The 16,909-nt window shown below is 48.5% G+C and overlaps 1 protein-coding gene across 2 annotated transcripts in view; it reads left to right on the top strand.

Annotated features, from left to right (window-relative positions):
• Positions 1 to 12,904, top strand: part of TGS1 (trimethylguanosine synthase 1) — a 116,176-nt gene extending 103,272 nt beyond the window's left edge. The window contains exons 12-13 of one of the 2 annotated variants that reach the window (XM_075353263.1): positions 3,833 to 3,976; positions 12,543 to 12,904. In XM_075353263.1, coding sequence (XP_075209378.1) covers positions 3,833 to 3,976; positions 12,543 to 12,790 — 392 coding nt within the window. In that variant the 3' untranslated portion in view covers positions 12,791 to 12,904. The remainder of the gene's footprint in view (positions 1 to 3,832; positions 3,977 to 12,542) is intronic. The other variant, XM_075353264.1, reaches the window with a different exon arrangement.
• The last annotated feature ends 4,005 nt before the right edge of the window (positions 12,905 to 16,909 follow it).

Below are 16,909 nucleotides of genomic sequence, written 5' to 3'. Positions count from 1 at the left end.
AAGTACTAGAAGTGTTTCCATCTTTTTACCAACCTAGGGAAGTGCTGGCCAGGTTCGTTTAATTCCAGCATTCAGGCAGGTCGTTCAGGCAATCAACTTTTGTTCTGTGGCCTGGACTGCCAGGTTGTTTGGAGATTTTAGGTTTCTGATGGTCTTCTAAGAAGCCCATTTCCTCCACTAGAGTTTCTCCCAATAGGTGATTGGTCAGGGTGGAGGTCTGGGCTCTTCTACACTGCAGTGGAATCTTGGTCTTTCCCTGTTTGGACAGGTTACTCCATCTCCAGTTTCGACTGAATATTTTGTAATCCTGCTAAGCTTAGGATTCATCAGATTGATTCCAGAGCTCAAGTCAGTCAGATAGACCTTTGCCCACGATCTCCCTTTCTACCCAATTTCTTGGTCATTTAGTTTACCGGCAGCATTGTTCCATCCGCAGTTTGCAAGGCTTCAAACCTTTTACATTAGCTTTTTCTGGGTAGGATTAAAGAAAAAGGCCTTAGACATCACATTTCTAACACTAAGATTAGAAAGCTTCTTGTTCTTAGGTGAGCAGTGACCTGTGGGCAGCTCTTTTATGGCAATATCCTCCTTTTTAATTTTTGGTTGCCTGCCTTGCGCCAGGGTTGACTCCCAATCAAGGTTCCTTCCTTGGCTATGCTGGTCCAGTGGAACTTAACTTTTAGGCCACAGAAAAGGATTACCAGCCGGTTATAATCCTGCTGGATGTGGTGGACAACAATCTGATCTTGAACACCCTTCAGTCCATTTTTTTCATGACAATTAAAGATAACTCTTTCATTTTGACTTTCCAGCAGGGTGATTCCTCTGTAGCAACCTCTTCCATCAGGTGCAGCCCAAAGGGGTCTCTCACTTGTCTCTCTCCTTCTCTGGGACAGAGCGGCCTGATGTTTTTCTCCCTCCTTTTACTTTAGTATGGTATGATTGTCCACCTTTCACCTAATGAGATTACTCACCTTCCTTTAGTTACTTCACCTCTTGTCTCACAGAGAGGTTCTTACATAGTCTGATGTAGTGAGAGCTGCGCAGCTCTACCTGTCTCTCGCAGCTCTGTTTGGACATTCGGTTGCTTTGTCATTCATGCCGTTATGCTTTGGTAGTTGTTAAATCATCTCAAGGGCTACAGTTTTCTCATTTGAATCTGCCGATGTAGAAGATTGAGCTGAGCTAAGGTGCCCCTGAGAGGGCATGGCTCTCTCCTCTTTTATTTAGGAGGTAGAAGCCTTCTTGGTCTTCCATCTTCAGGCATCAGTTCCTCTGTTCCATAGAGCATCTGCTTAGTCTTCTGTCTATATTGTTATCACGCTCTTACCTTTGCGTCTAAGGATCCAAGACTTAGCAGAGGGGAACTATAAGCGGCTGGGTGCTCCTGTATTAGGGCTCATTCACATGACCGTTCCGTTTGTCCTGGTCAGTTCCTGTTTTTTTGCGGACCCACGGACAGGACCATCTTTTTCAATGTCTCTTATGTAGGATCGGATGGCACACGGTAGAACTTCAGTATGTATCCGATCCTACAAAAAAACACATCGGATGCCGTATGTCCGTTCCGTTATTATGGAACATGTGCTATTCTGTTCCGTAATAACGGACCGTGACTCAATACAAGTCAATGGGTCCGCAAAATACCCTCAAGCCACACGGAGGCACTTCTGTGTGACTTCCGTCGGGTGCCCGTGCAGTCTGTGTTTCGCTCCAGCGCCAGCCTCGCGACTGCCCGCACAGCAGTGTCAGCAGCTGCCCGCACTGCAGTGTGTCCGCAGCTGCCCGCACAGCAGTGTTAGCAGCTGCCCGCACTGTAGTGTGTCCGCAGCTGCCCGCACAGCAGTGTCAGCAGCTGCGGGGATGACAAGCGTTGCCGTCAGGAGGTTAGTACAAAGTTCATTACCTCCTGGCGTCAGCGCTCGTCACTGTCTTCCATGCCCGCCGCTTGTCACATCACCTCTCGCTGTCGACGCGAGACTGTGACTAGCGGTGATGTCATGGGCCGCTTTCGATACTTGGTTTGTGAAGGCGGCGGTCATTGAACTCAGTGACAGCGCTGCTGTAAGGAGTTCAGCGATCACCGCAGGTAATGTACCTTTGCTAACCTCCTGACAGCAGCGCTAGTCATGCCCTGCAGTGACCTGGGCTGACCTATTGATGTTAGCTCAGGTCGCTGCACGGCTCTCCCAGCCAATGGGGAACATTCTGTTCTTCATTGACTGGGACATTGACTATGGTATGGATCGTCGTAGGACCCCCTTGAATTACACCAGACCTAGATTTGTTTTTCTTTCTAATAAATTGTGAAAGAGGAAATGTGTTGGGGGAGTGTTTTTTTCAAATAAAAATGTGTTTGTCGTCTTTTTTTTTTTTTTTTATTACTGACTGGGATGTGATGTTGGGTATCTGATAGACGCCTGACATCACCACCCCAGGGCTTGATGCCTGGTGATATTACACATCTGGTATTAACCCCATATATTACCCCGTTTGCCACCGCACCAGGGCAACTGGATGATCTGGGGAGAAGCACCAGGATTGGCGCATCTAATAGATGCGCCACTTCTGGGGCGGCTGTAGCCTGCTATTTTTAGGCTGGGGAGTGTCCAATAACATGGTTTTTGTTTTAAATTATTTATTTAATTTAAAATAACAGCGTGGGGTGCCCTCTGTTTTGGATTACCAGCCAAGGTGAAGCTGCCAGCTGTGGTTTGCAGGCTGCAGCCGTTTGCTTTAACCTAGCTGGCTACAAAAGATAGGGGGGATCCCATGTCATTGTTTTTATTATTTATTTATTTTTTGGCTAAATACAAGGCTAAGCACCCTTTAGTGTCACATGAAAGTCACAAAAGGGTGCCAACTTAGAATATGCAGGGAGGTGGGACATTATATAGGTCTATCTATCTATCTATCTATCCCTCCATTCATTCATTCATTCATCCCTCTATCTCTCTGTCTCTATATCTATCTATCCATCTCTATATCTATTCATATATTTATCTTTCTTGCTGCTTCCGTTTTTTGCGGTCCGCAAAAAAAATGGAAGGCACACAGATGACACACGGATGACACATGAACCATATACGGAACAGATGTCACACAGATGCCACACGGATGCATCCGTGAAAAAAACAGACCGTTTTCTGCGGTCCACAAAAACGGAACGGTTATGTGAATGTAGCCTAAACCTGAGAGATTGATATTCTTCCATCTATACTACTGGTATTAGTGTCACCACCTCAGGAACAATGGGACATCCTAAAGCTGTTCCTGTGTCCTCCAATGAAGTGACTGAGAATTAAAGATTTTTGGTACTCACCATAAAACCTCTTTCCCTTAGCCTCCTTTGTTTGAGGGGTGGGGAAGGGTCTTTGTTTCACTCTTCTTACTGGTTTTGCACTAACTGAATAACCTGGGTGTCGCCTGCCCAAGGAGGAGTTGGCTTCTTTTCTTTTTTTATTTTTTTAAAGATATCTTCTTAGTGTCAGCCCTCTGGTGGCAGCATATTAACTCATGTTTCTTATGTCACCCAGTGAAGGTTACGAGAAAGATTTTACAGTGAGTTCCAAAAATCTTTATTTTCGTCATTTTTTAAGTTTTGGTGCACATACTAGAAATTGTGTAATAAATGGAGTGAATCATTGATTAATTTGTCTCAGGCATTTAAGACAATGAAATTTGTCTGTGTGTGTAGAAATATTGCCACAAACGCAATAATATACAATCCGTTAGACTACATTATCTCAGTCTTCATGCCCATATGCAGTCTGAAGACGGACCATGGCCAGGTTTCCCCCATAACGAACTCTTGTGTTTTTATATTTTGCAGAAGGTTGGTTTTCGGTTACTCCAGAAAAGATTGCAGAACACATTGCGCACCGTGTGAGGCAGTGCATCAGTAGTGCTGTCGTAGTGGACGCTTTTTGTGGTGTCGGTGGCAATGCCATTCAGTTTGCATTAGCTGGAATGCACGGTAAGCTTTCTTCTGAGTAGACAAATGCAAAATCTCAGTTAAAGGTGATGAGAATTTCCCAGAGAGGGGTGCATGGCCATCACCATTATACTCATGCTCCACCTCAGCAGACTGGTCTACAGTCAGGTGACCCAGTTTTTGAAGTTGGCTAAGGGTTCCACCACCTTACCCATTAGACATTTATGGTACAGTCCTGGCCAAAACTAATGGCCTCCGTGAAATTGTTCCAGGAAATTAAGTATTTCTCCTGAAAATTATTACATTTACACATGTTTTGCTATATACATGTTTATTTCTTTTGTGTGTGTGTATAGGAACAACACAAAAAAAAACAGAAAGAAAGTCAAATTGAACATAATTTTACACAACATCAAAAAATGGCCGGGTCAAAATTGTTGGCACCCTCAACTTAATATTTACTTACACACCCTTTGGAATAAATAACTGCAATCAATCTGTTCCTACAACATCATCAAGCTTCTTTATACCTCTGAACTGGAATTTTGGACTCTTCTTTTGCAAACTGCTCAAAGTCTCTCAGAATCTAAGGGCGCCATCTCCCAACAGCAATTTTAAGATTCTTCAGAGGTGTTGAATGGGATTTTGATCCGGACTAATTTTGGCCACTTGAGAATTCTTCCACGCTTTGTTTCCATTCATTTCTAGGTTCTTCTTAAAATATGTTTTAAGTCATTGTCCTGCTGGAAGACCCTTGACCTAAGACACAAACCCGGCTTTCTGATACTAAGCACTACGTTACAACTCCAAATCATTTGGTAATCTTCAGATTACATGATTTGCACGCAGTGAAAGCACCCAATTCTGGAGGCAGCAAACCCACCCCCAAATGAGCCTTGAAACTCCACCATATTTGTAGTGTGTTCTTTTCTTTGTAGGCCTCGTTCCCTTTTTGGTAAACAGTAGAATGCTGTGCTTTACTAAAAAGCTGAATCTTTGTCTCATCTGTCCACAAGATGTTTTCCCAGAAAGATTTTGGGTTACTCATGTACATTTTGGCAAACTGCAGTCTAGCTTTTTATATCTGTGTCATCAGTGGGGTCCTCCTGGATCTCCTCCCATAGCATTTCATTTAATTCAAATTTTGATAGATAGTTTGCTCTGACATTGATGCACTCTGAGCCTGCAGAACAGCTTGAATTTCTTTGGAACGTGATTAGGGCTGCTTATTTACCATTCGGACTATTCTGTGTTTCAACCTTTTCATAAATTTTTCTCTGCCATTCACATCCCGGGGGATTAGCTACAGTGTCTTGGGTTGTAGACTTCTTGATTATTTTGCACACCGTGGACAAAGTAAAATCAAGATCTCTGTGGATGGACTTGTAACCTTGAGATTGTTAGTATTTTTCAAAAATTTTGGTCCTCGCAGTTCTCTTCTTATCTTTTGTGTTCTCCATGCTTAGTGTCACACACACAGACACACAATGCAAAGATTGAGTCAACTTCTCCCCTTTTTATTTGGTTTCACGTGTGATTTTCATATTGCCCACACCTGTTACTTGCCACAAGGGAGCTTGAACTAGCCTAACTTGCTTAAAAAAAGTGTTGGTTTGGGTTTTTTTTTTTTACCCACTTTTTTTGTCTGACCTTTTTCTGGGGTTAGTGTGAAATTATGTCCAATTTGTCTTTTTTTTTTTTTCCCTCTCTTTTTGGGGTTGTAACAACACACACAAAGGAAATAAATGTGTATAACAAAACATGTGTAATTGCAAAACTTTTCTGAGTGAAACACTTAATTTTGTGGAACAATTTCAAGCATGCCAACACTTTCGTCATGACTTTGTATGCATTTTTTAATGGATTCCTTTTGCTATTACACTCTTGAAAAACAAAGTCAATGTAGGATCACTGAATCCATCTGATGGTATTGTTCATCCACAAAAAGTCATTGTAAAAATCAGTGCTGACATTAGTAGAAATGTTTCTTTTAATTTTCCCATACTTACAAAAAGAAACGCAGAATAATGACACATTGTAGTATGAATAGGACCAGAAGGAAAAAAAGAGCTGAGAGCAGCACTGCAAACTTCAAAGAGAAATGTGCTTTATTGAATGTATGTCTATGAAGCTTGGGTTAATAAATCCCATTGTTTTCGGCAGTTTGGAGTGCTACGCTTATTTCGGCTCCTCATTTATTAGCCATAATGGAAAAGAGCTGTCCTCACCCTAACGGACTGAACATGTGGTAGTATTACACAGGCTACTGATTTCAATAGGAGTGATGCAATACTTAATTTCTTTGTCGCTCCTAATTGGGAGACCCAGACAATTGGGTGTATAGCTACTGCCTCCGGAGGCCACACAAAGCATTACACTTAAAAGTGTAAGGCCCCTCCCCTTCTGCCTATACACCCCCCGTGGGATCACGGGTTCCTCAGTTTTCAAGCTTTGTGCGAAGGAGGCTGACATCCACGCATAGCTCCACTGTTTAGTCAGCAGCAGCTGCTGACTATGTCGGATGGAAGAAAAGAGGGCCGATACTAGGGCCCCCAGCATGCTCCCTTCTCACCCCACTCTTTGTCGGCGGTGTTTGTTAAGGTTGAGGTACCCATTGCGGGTACGGAGGCTGGAGCCCACATGCTGCATCCTTCCCCATCCCCCTTAGGGCTCTGGGTGAAGTGGGATTTTACCGGTCTCCAGGCACTGAGACCGTGCTCCATCCACAGCCCCTGGGATCTGCTGGACATGGAGCTGAGTATCGTCAGGGACATGGCCCTGCTACATTAAGGTACTCTGTGTCCCCGTGCAAGTCGCGCACACACACACCAGCATTGCTGGGTGTGTTAGTGCGCCCGGGACAATAGCGCTGTGCGCGTGTGCCACACTATCTTCAGCTTGCTGAAGGAGTTAATGGTTTGGAAACGGTCGCGCCGGCCGCTGCTGTCAGTTTTAACTGCGGCGCGGCTGGGACTTATGGTTCGCCGGGGACTTCCGCGCTCGCCGTGCATATTTGACGGCCGCGCTTACTACTACAGTCCCCGGCTTTTTCCGGCCTAGTTCGTTTCGTTCCCGCCCCCAGGCCTGCCAGTCAGAGTGGGGGCGGGACGCTGTGCAGAACGTCAGCGCCGAGGGCTGGAGTTTACTTTACATACTCCAGCCCTCACACTGAACACAGTGAGATGCTGGTTTCCCGCTCTTCGTCTGAGGCACGCCCACGGTCCGCCCCTCTTCACTGAACGCCGGCAGCCATTCCTGACGTGCTGTTTGAGCTGGAGAAGGGGAGACAAGTTATGGGAGACCCAGGCACGGGATTCTAGCGACCACACACCCGCTTTCAGCGGGCGGTAAGCGACACCTTTGGTGCCTACCCCACTTGTGCTGCAGTGTTCATTTGTATTTTTATGCTATACATTGCACTGTACTGGCGCTGGTAATTCTTCACTATATACCCTCTTGGATTGCTCTGAGACAACAGCATGTCGTCCGCAAAACCAAGGGTGCCAAGGCACAGGCTTTCTATCCTGCCTGTACCGCATGTGGGGCTACTCTACCGGCAGGTTCCACTGACCCCCATTGTGTGCAGTGCTCAGCCCCTGTGGCACTTGTTCGGCCGGGGCCTCTGCTAGAGGTGACCCAGGGAGAACCACCTGTGAATACTGTCCAGGTGACGGGGACAGAGTTTGCAGCTTTGCTGATAGATTATCCGTGACTATGACTAAAATCCTAGAAACTTTGCAGTCTAGACCAGTAACGCAGACCATGGGCACGGTTGAATCACTGTCCCCTGGTCCCCCTCATTTGGAACAGCTCCGGGCTCCGGAGGTGTCCCATGCATTCCAACACGGACGACAGTCCCAGACAGCCTAAGAGAGCTCGCTATGAGCGGCCCCCTACATCATATCACTGGTCAGGCTCTCAGCAGGAGGATTCTCTGTGTCATGAGCCGGAAATAGCTGATCAGGATTCTGATCCCGAGATACTCCTGATGGTGACGCCATAGTGAACAATCTTATCGCGTCCATCAATAAAATGTTGGATATTTCTCCCCCAGCTCCTCAAGTGGAGGAGTCAGCTTCACAGGAGAAATTCCATTTCAGATTTCCCAAGCGGAAATTAAGTATTTTTCTGGACCATTCTGTCTTTAGAGAGTCAGTCCAGAAACACCACGCTTATCCAGATAAGCGTTTCTCCAAACGGCTTAAGGATACACGTTATCCCTTTCCTCCTGATGTGGTCAAGAGCTGGACCCAGTGTCCCAAGGTGGATCCCCCTATCTCCAGGCTTGCGGCTAGATCCATAGTTGCAGTGGAGGATGGGGCTGCACTTAAAGATGCCACTGACAGACAGATGGAGCTCTGGTTGAAATCCATCTATGAGGCTATCGGCGCGTCGTTTGCTCCTGCATTCGCAGCCGTATGGGCACTCCAAGCTATTTCAGCTGGTCTTGCACAGATTGACACGGTCACACGTACATCTGTTCCGCAGGTGGCATCCTTAACCTCTCAAATGTCTGCATTTGCGTCTTACGCGATTAATGCTGTCCTGGACTCTACGAGCCGTACGGCAGTGGCATCTGCTAACTCCGTGGTTTTACGCAGAGCCTTGTGGTTAAGGGAATGGAAAGCAGATTCTGCTTCCAAAAAAAAAAAAAAAAATGTTTAACCAGTTTGCCATTTTCTGGTGACCGGCTGTTTGGTGAGCGCTTGGATGAAATCATAAAACAGTCCAAGGGTAAGGATTCATCCTTACCTCAGCCCAGACAAGACAAACCCCAACAGAGGATGGGACAGTCGGGGTTTCGGTCCTTTCGAGGTTCGGGCAGGTCCCAATTATCCTCGTCCAAAAGGACTCAAAAGGATCAGAGGAGTTCAGATTCTTGGCGGGCTCAGTCACGCCCAAAAAAGACAGCCGGAGGAAGACCCGCTACCAAGGCGGCTTCCTCATGACTTCCGGTTTCCTCCCTCCGCATCCTCGGTCGGTGGCAGGCTCTCCCGCTTTGGCGACATTTGGCTGCCACAGGTCCAAGACCGTTGGGTGCGAGACATTCTGTCTCACGGGTACAGGATAGAGTTCAGTTCTCGTCCTCCACCTCGATTCTTCAGAACGTCTCCGCCTCCCGACCGAGCCGATGCTCTCCTGCAGGCGGTGTGCACTCTAAAGGCGGAAGGAGTGGTGATCCCTGTTCCTCTTCAAGAGCAAGGTCACGGTTTTTACTCCAATTTGTTTGTGGTACCAAAAAAGGACGGGTCTTTCCGTCCCGTTCGGGACCTAATGCTTCTCAACAACCACGTGGGAACCAGACGGTTCCGGATGGAATCCCTCCGATCCGTCATCGCCGCAATGTCTCAAGGAGATTTCCTAGCATCGATAGACAGCAAGGATGCTTATCTCCACGTACCGATTGCTCCAGAGCATCAGCGTTTTCTACGCTTCGTTATAGGAGACGAACACCTTCAGTTCGTAGCCCTGCCTTTTGGTCTGGCGACAGCCCCACGGGTCTTCACCAAAGTCATGGCAGCTGTAGTTGCAGTCCTACACTCTCAGGGACACTCCGTGATCCCTTACTTAGACGATCTGCTGGTCGAGGCGCCTTCTCAAGAGGCATGCCAACACAGCCTGAACGTGGCGCTGGAGACCCTCCAGGGTTTCGGGGGGATCATCAACTTTTCCAAGTCGAATCTAACCCCGACCCAGTCGATAACATATCTTGGCATGGAGTTTCATACTCTCTCAGCGGTGGTGAAGCTTCCGCTTGTCAAATAGCGTTCATTGCAGACAGGGGTGCAATCTCTCCTTTACGGTCAGTCACACCCCTTGAGACGCCTCATGCACTTCCTAGGGAAGATGGTGGCAGCAATAGGGGCACTCCCTTTCGCGCAGTTTCATCTGCGTCCACTACAATGGGACATTCTCCGCCAATGGGACGGGAGGTCGAGGTCCCTCGACAGCAACGTCTCTCTCTCTCAGGCGGCCAAGGATTCTCTTCGATGGTGGCTGCTTCCCACCTCATTGTCGAAAGGGAAATCCTTCCTACCCCCCTCCTGGGCGGTAGTGACGACAGATGCGAATCTGTCAGGGTGAGGAGCAGTCTTTCTCCACCACAGGGCTCAAGGTATGTGGACTCAGCAAGAGTCCACTCTTCAGATCAACGTTCTGGAGATCAGAGCACTGTATCTTGCTCTACAAGCCTTCCAGCAGTGGCTGGAAGGCAAGCAGATCCGTATTCAGTCGAACAACTCCACAGCGGTGGCATACATCAACCACCAAGGAGGAATTCGCAGTCGGCAAGCCTTCCAGGAAGTCCGGCGGATTCTGACGTGGTGGAAGACACGGCTTCCACCATATCCGCAGTTCACATCCCAGGCGTGGATAACTGGGAAGCAGACTTCCTCAGTCGCCAGGGTATGGACGCAGGGGAATGGTCTCTTCACCCGGACGTGTTTCAAGAGATCTGTCGCCGCTGGGGGATGCCGGACGTCCACCTAATGGCGTCTCGGCACAACAACAAGGTCCCAGTTTTCATGGCATGGTCTCACGATCACCGAGCTCTGGCGGCAGACGCCTTAGTTCAAGATTGGTCGCAGTTCCGGCTTCCTTATGTGTTTCCACCTCTGGCTCTGTTGCCCAGAGTGCTGCGCAAGATCAGGTCCGACTGCCGCCGCGCCATCCTCGTCGCACCAGACTGGCCAAGGAGGTCGTGGTACCCGGATCTGTGGCACCTCGCGGTAGGCCAACCGTGGGCACTACCAGACCGACCAGACTTGCTGTCTCAAGGGCCATTTTTCCATCAGAATTCTGCGGCCCTGAACCTGACTGTGTGGCCATTGAGTCCTGGATCCTAGCGGGTTCAGGATTGTCTCAAGAGGTCATTGCCACCATGAGACAGGCCAGAAAACCTACCTCCACCAAGATATACCACAGGACGTGGAAAATATTCTTGTCTTGGTGCTCTGCTCAGGGAGTCTCTCCCTGGCCATTTAGTTTGCCTACTTTTCTTTCCTTCCTGCAATCCGGGTTGGAAAAAGGTTTGTCGCTCAGCTCCCTCAAGGGACAAGTCTCAGCGCTATCTGTATTTTTTCAGAAGCGCCTAGCACGACTTCCTCAGGGACGCACGTTCCTGCAAGGGGTCTGTCATATCGTCCCTCCTTACAAGCGGCCGTTAGAGCCCTGGGATCGGAACAGGGTTCTAATTGTTCTTCAGAAGCCGCCTTTCGAGCCTATGAGGGATGTTTCCCTTTCTCGCCTTTCACAGAAAGTGGCCTTTCTAGTAGCGGTCACGTCTCTCCGGAGAGTGTCCGAGCTAGCAGCGCTGTCATGCAAATCTCCCTTCCTGGTGATTCACCAGGACAAGGTGGTCTTGCGACCTATTCCGGAGTTCCTCCCTAAGGTGGTATCCCCGTTTCATCTTAATCAGGATATCTCCTTGCTTTCCTTGTGCCCTCATCCAGTTCATCAATGTGAAAAGGATTTGCATTGTTGGATCTCGTGAGAGCGCTCAGGATCTACATTTCCCGCACGGCGCCCCTGCACCGCTCGGATGCACTCTTTGTCCTTGTCGCTGGTCAGCGCAAAGGGTCGCAAGCTTCCAAATCCACCCTAGCTCGGTGGATCAAGGAACCAATTCTTGAAGCCTACCGTTCTGCTCGGCTTCCGGTTCCCTCAGGGCTGAAGGCCCATTCTACCAGAGCCGTGGGTGCGTCCTAGGCATTACGACACCAGGCTACGGCTCAGCAGGTGTGCCAGGCGACTACCTGGTCGAGTCTGCACACTTTTACCAAACACTATCAATTGCATACCTACGCTTCGGCGGACGCCAGCCTAGGTAGACAAGTCCTTCAGGCGGCGACGGCCCACCTGTAGGGTAGGGCTGTTTTTACGGTCCTATCACGAGGGGTTATTATACCCACCCAGGGACTGCTTTTGGACGTCCCAATTGTCTGGGTCTCCTAATTAGGAGCGACAAAGAAGAAGGGAATTTTGTTTACTTACCGTAAATTCCTTTTCTTCTAGCTCCAATTGGGAGACCCAGCACCCGCCCTGTTTGCTTAGGGATTTTTGTTGGTTCGGGTACACATGTTGTTCATGTTGACTGGTTTCGGTTCTCCGATGTTCCTTCGGATTGAATTTGTTCTTAAACCGGTTATTGGCTTTCCTCCTTCTTGCTTTGGCACTAAAACTGAGGAACCCGTGATCCCACGGGGGGTGTATAGGCAGAAGGGGAGGGGCCTTACACTTTTAAGTGTAATGCTTTGTGTGGCCTCCGGAGGCAGTAGCTATACACCCAATTGTCTGGGTCTCCCAATTGGAGCTAGAAGAAAAGGAATTTACGGTAAGTAAACAAAATTCCCTTCTTCTCCCATGGGGGTGCTGCAGGGAGATAAAACCCCTACCTGGTTCCCCATAGCTAATGGCTGATGGTCGGGGGGGGGTGTCTCGGATACATTAATAGTAATGTTAAGGACTGGGCACAAAATTAGAGCAAACGCCACATACTCTGCAGTTCAGTGATATGATCCTGTACTTATGCTTAATTATTCTTTTGCTTTGGTTGACTTTAGCCATTAACTAATGCTTGTGTGCATTTTGTTTTGTTTTTTTTCTGCAGTAATTGCTGTGGATATTGACCCTGTAAAGTTGGATTTGGCCTACAATAACGCTATGGTGTACGGAGTTGCCGATCGCATTGAGCTGATCCGCGCTGACTTCATGTGCATCGCTCAGGATTTGAAGGCCGATGTAGTTTTTCTCAGCCCTCCATGGGGCGGCCCAGACTATGTCAGCGCAGAAACCTTTGATCTTAAGACAATGATGTCTCCTGATGGATATCCTTTACAAGCTGTAAACCTTCAATGATGCTGAGAGGTATTAGACATCGCCCTGGCACTCTGTACGTTGTCATGCTTGTGCTAGTGTATGAAAACATTGCGATTTAGTGGTTTTTGTGAGAATACCTTTTATACACCGTTTTTTTGGACCATGTAGCGGAGGATAGCTTTTGGGCTGAGGTTATATGTTAAATCTGGAAATAAAAAGATCACATTAATTCTAAGACATGCTGCATAATTCTCAGGTTTACACCATTCTTGCTGAAAGGGGAAATCCACATCTGAATCTGTATGCAAATATAAAATGCAGAAATCTTCAGAACTTATTTAGGCAAGAATTTTCATCTCATTATGTATGTGCCTAGAGAATTCTTGGCAAGTGTTACATGTGGTGTCTTAGGCTCCCGTTTACCCAGAGAAGCCCAAAACAGTGTTAGGGTGGCATGTGTCGACATAGCTTTTTTTTTTCCCATGTATAGTCGACCACAGCTAATGGCCTTTTCCTGTGTAATGGGCCTCTTCAAAACATAATGTATGTATGTCACTGTCACCCATTGGCAGTGTATATATTCTAATTTTTACATCCAAGATAAATGCCAAGACACCAACGCATAGTCTTATATGAAATGTATCACCAGATTTGATCACAGTGTAATCCTGTTGACATAAAATAGATTTTTCTGCTCTTTCTGATCCCCCATAGACTTGTACAGAGCTGGTGTCGGTTGTGCACCACCATTGCTCTATACATCTCCTCTCCACGGTCACCATGTATATGTCCTATTACACAGGTCTGCAAAAAAAACTTTTTCGAGAGCTGTTTTGGTTATTACACGTAATCTTTATGTTTTTGAGTGCGCTGAATCCGAAAATGACCTCCGTTTTGTCATAGGACATCATGTTTTCTGAGAATTTAAGTAACTATGTTAAAGAAGACAATAACTCAAAATAAATGAAAATAGACTCATAAAATTAATTTTCTTTATCGTTCCTTTGGGAGACACAGACCATGGGTGTTTAGCTTCTGCCTCCGGAGGACACACAAAGTACTACACTTAAAAGTGTAGCTCCTCCCTCTGAGCTTATACACCCCCTGGTAGCCAGTCCTAGCCAGTTTATCGCTTTCTGTTCAGGAGGTCATACATCCACACATGCATTCTCATCTGATTGTTTGACTTTTGGAAAGAGTTTGAAGAAAAGCGGGTCCATGTCTGGACTCCCGGCATGTCCCTTCTCACCCCACTGTGTCGGCGGTGTTGTTAAGGTTGATTTACAAGGCTGAAACCTTACATGCCGCGCTCCTTCACCATCCCTTCTGGGCTCTGGCTTGAAGTGGGAGCCAGCACGGTCTCCATGCCTGGCAGGAGTCCGGTCTCCATCCACAGCCCCTTGAGGATTCTGTTGGACCGGAGCACTCATCCCCAGGGACATGGCCCTGCATCTCAGCAGCTAAGTACCTGAGACGTTTATGTTGGGGGTCCCGGTTCTTTATTGTAAGGGGAGAGTATGCTGTATGTGATTGTTTTAACTTTTCCGGCGGGTTCTCTAGCTTTTGCCCGAGAACCACGCCGATGGTGCCTGCTTGTCGGCCTCGCCGCTTAAATTTAGGCCCCGGCTTCGCCGGAGGCCTAGTTTCGTTTTCCTGCCCTCGCATGTCACTCATGCAGAGGGACAGGTTCGGCTCCTCCCGGCGGCCGTTCTACACAGGGGAGGGACACTCCCCACTGCTGGGGCGTCCCTCCTTCCCGGCAGGTCTCTATAGCCCTCCAGTTCCCGCTCTTTTATAGGAACGCCCCTAGTCCCGCCCCCTCTCTTCGCTCCGGCGGCCATTTCTCAGGCAGAGTTCACTCTGCTCTGGGACATCCTGCATTCTGCATCTCTGCTGAGGTGCTGCGCTCTGGGGGACCGGGCTTTGGGATTTGGAGGGCACACAACACCCGCGCTCAGCGGTCTGGTAAGCCACAGCCGGTCTCCAGTTGTGGACCTCTGTATATTCTCCCTGGGGTTCATTCTCTGCAAAGCCCCCACTCCAGCAGCATGTCTCACACAAGGAGCAAGGCTCCAAAGCTTTATTCTGCATGCACTGCATGTAAGCTCCTGCTGCCTGAGCCGAGCATTTATCCACACTGTGATGGTTGCTCTAACTTGGCGGTGCCACAGCCTGGAGTCTCACCCCCAGTGGTCTCTCAGGCTGCTGCTGCACCTGTGATTGAACCCCCGGCCTGGGTAGAGTCCTTTTCTAGGTCCATATCCCAGTCATTTGCTGAGTCCATGGGACTTTTGTCCAGGACTTTGATGAATATGCATCAGCCCCCCTCACAGGGTGCCTCTAATACTCTTGACAGAGGACTCCTATCCTCTGACCTCCGTCCATCAGAGCTCACGGAGGATTCATCATCTGATCCCAGACCCCGTCCTTCTAAGAGAAGGCGCAGGGTTTCCTCCTCCTCCCCATCCCACGGCTCTGTCTCAAGAGCTGACTCTCAAGATGAGGAGGATGCCCTCACTGGGGGCTCGGAGGCTATGTATCCCATCGATTTCTCTGAGGGTGACTCAGATCTTAGTGATTTGATTGCTTCTATTAATTCTGTGCTGGATCTCAATCCGCCAGTGTCAGAGGAGCAACTCTCTTTGGCAGAAAAACATCAGTTTACCTCGCCTAAGAGAGTGAAGAGTGTGTTCTTTAACCACTCCAGTTTTCAGACCGCTGTGACCAAACCCAGGGCCTGCAATGACAAACGCTTTCCAAAGCGTGGTTCTGATGACCGGTTTCCATTTCCACCTGAGGTGGTCAAGGAGTGGTCTCACTCCCCAAAGGTAGACCCTCCGGTGTCTAGGCTATCAGCCCGGACCGTTGTGTCGGTGGCTGACGGCACCTCACTTAAGGATTCCACTGACCGTCAGCTTGACCTTCTGGCCAAATCTGTGTATGAAGCTGCGGGGGCCGCGTTTTCCCCGACTTTTGCAGCAGTGTGGGCTCTCAAAGCCATCTCTGCTTCTTTAGAGGAGATGCATTCCCTCACCAAGGAATCTATGCCTGAGATGGTTACCTTAACTGCTCAGGCTTCAGCCTTTTCATCTTATGCCATGTCTGCCATGCTAGAGGCTGCTCACCGCACTGCGGTGGCTTCAGCTAATTCTCTTGTTATCCGCAGGATTTTGTGGCTTCGAGAGTGGAAGGCAGATGCTTCTTCCAAGAAGTTTCTTGCTGGGCTCCCTTTTGCTGGTTCACGGCTGTTTGGTGAACAGCTGGATGAAATCATTAAAGAAGCTACTGGCGGGAAGAGTACTTCCATGCCACAAACCAAGACCAGGAAACCCGCCCAGGGTAGGAATCAATCGAGGTTTCGTTCCTTTCGTTCCTCCAACTGGTCATCCTCTAAGCCTTCCGCCTCGTCCGCTAACTCAGCCAAGGATCAGAAATCCAACTGGCGCCCAAAAGCGCATCCGCAGAAGACCGTAGGAGGTTCTGCCACTAAGGCAGCTTCCTCATGACTCTCGGCCCGCTCCAGCCACGTCCTTAGTCGTTGGCAGGCTCTCCCACTTTGGCGACGCTTGGTTAAAGCAAGTCTCCGATCAGTGAGTGAGAGACATATCTCACGGCTACAGGATAGAATTCTCTTCCAGCCCTCCAAACAGATTTTTTCTCTCAACTCCCCCCTGCTCCAAGGCCGCCGCCTTCTCGCAGGCCGTGGCGTCCTTGCAGGCAAACTGAGTGATTGTCCCAGTTCCCGCTCAGGAACGGTTCAGAGGTTTTTACTCAAATCTCTTCCTAGTTCCAAAAAAGGACGGTACCTTCCGGCCCATCCTGGATCTCAAGCTTCTCAACAAGCATGTCCGGGTGCGGCATTTTCGCATGGAGTCTCTGCGATCAGTCATTGCCTCTATGACCCAAGGGGAGTTCCTGGCGTCCATCGACATCAGAGATGCCAATCTACATGTGCCAATCGCAGTGTCACATCAGCGTTGGTTACGTTTTGCGATAGGAGAGGATCATTTCCAATTCGTGGCTCTCCCCTTCGGGTTAGCCACGGCCCCTCGGGTATTCACCAAGGTCATGGCGGCAGTGATTGCGGTCCTGCACCTCCAGGGGTTAGCAGTGCTTCCTTATCTGGACGACCTTCTGGTCAAGGGTCCATCCAGCGCA

Source organism: Anomaloglossus baeobatrachus, chromosome 6 (assembly GCF_048569485.1).
Source record: "Anomaloglossus baeobatrachus isolate aAnoBae1 chromosome 6, aAnoBae1.hap1, whole genome shotgun sequence".
NCBI lineage: Eukaryota > Metazoa > Chordata > Amphibia > Anura > Aromobatidae > Anomaloglossus > Anomaloglossus baeobatrachus.
The sequence above is the reverse complement of the archived record's forward strand: the minus strand, read 5'-3'. Positions and strand labels throughout refer to the sequence as shown.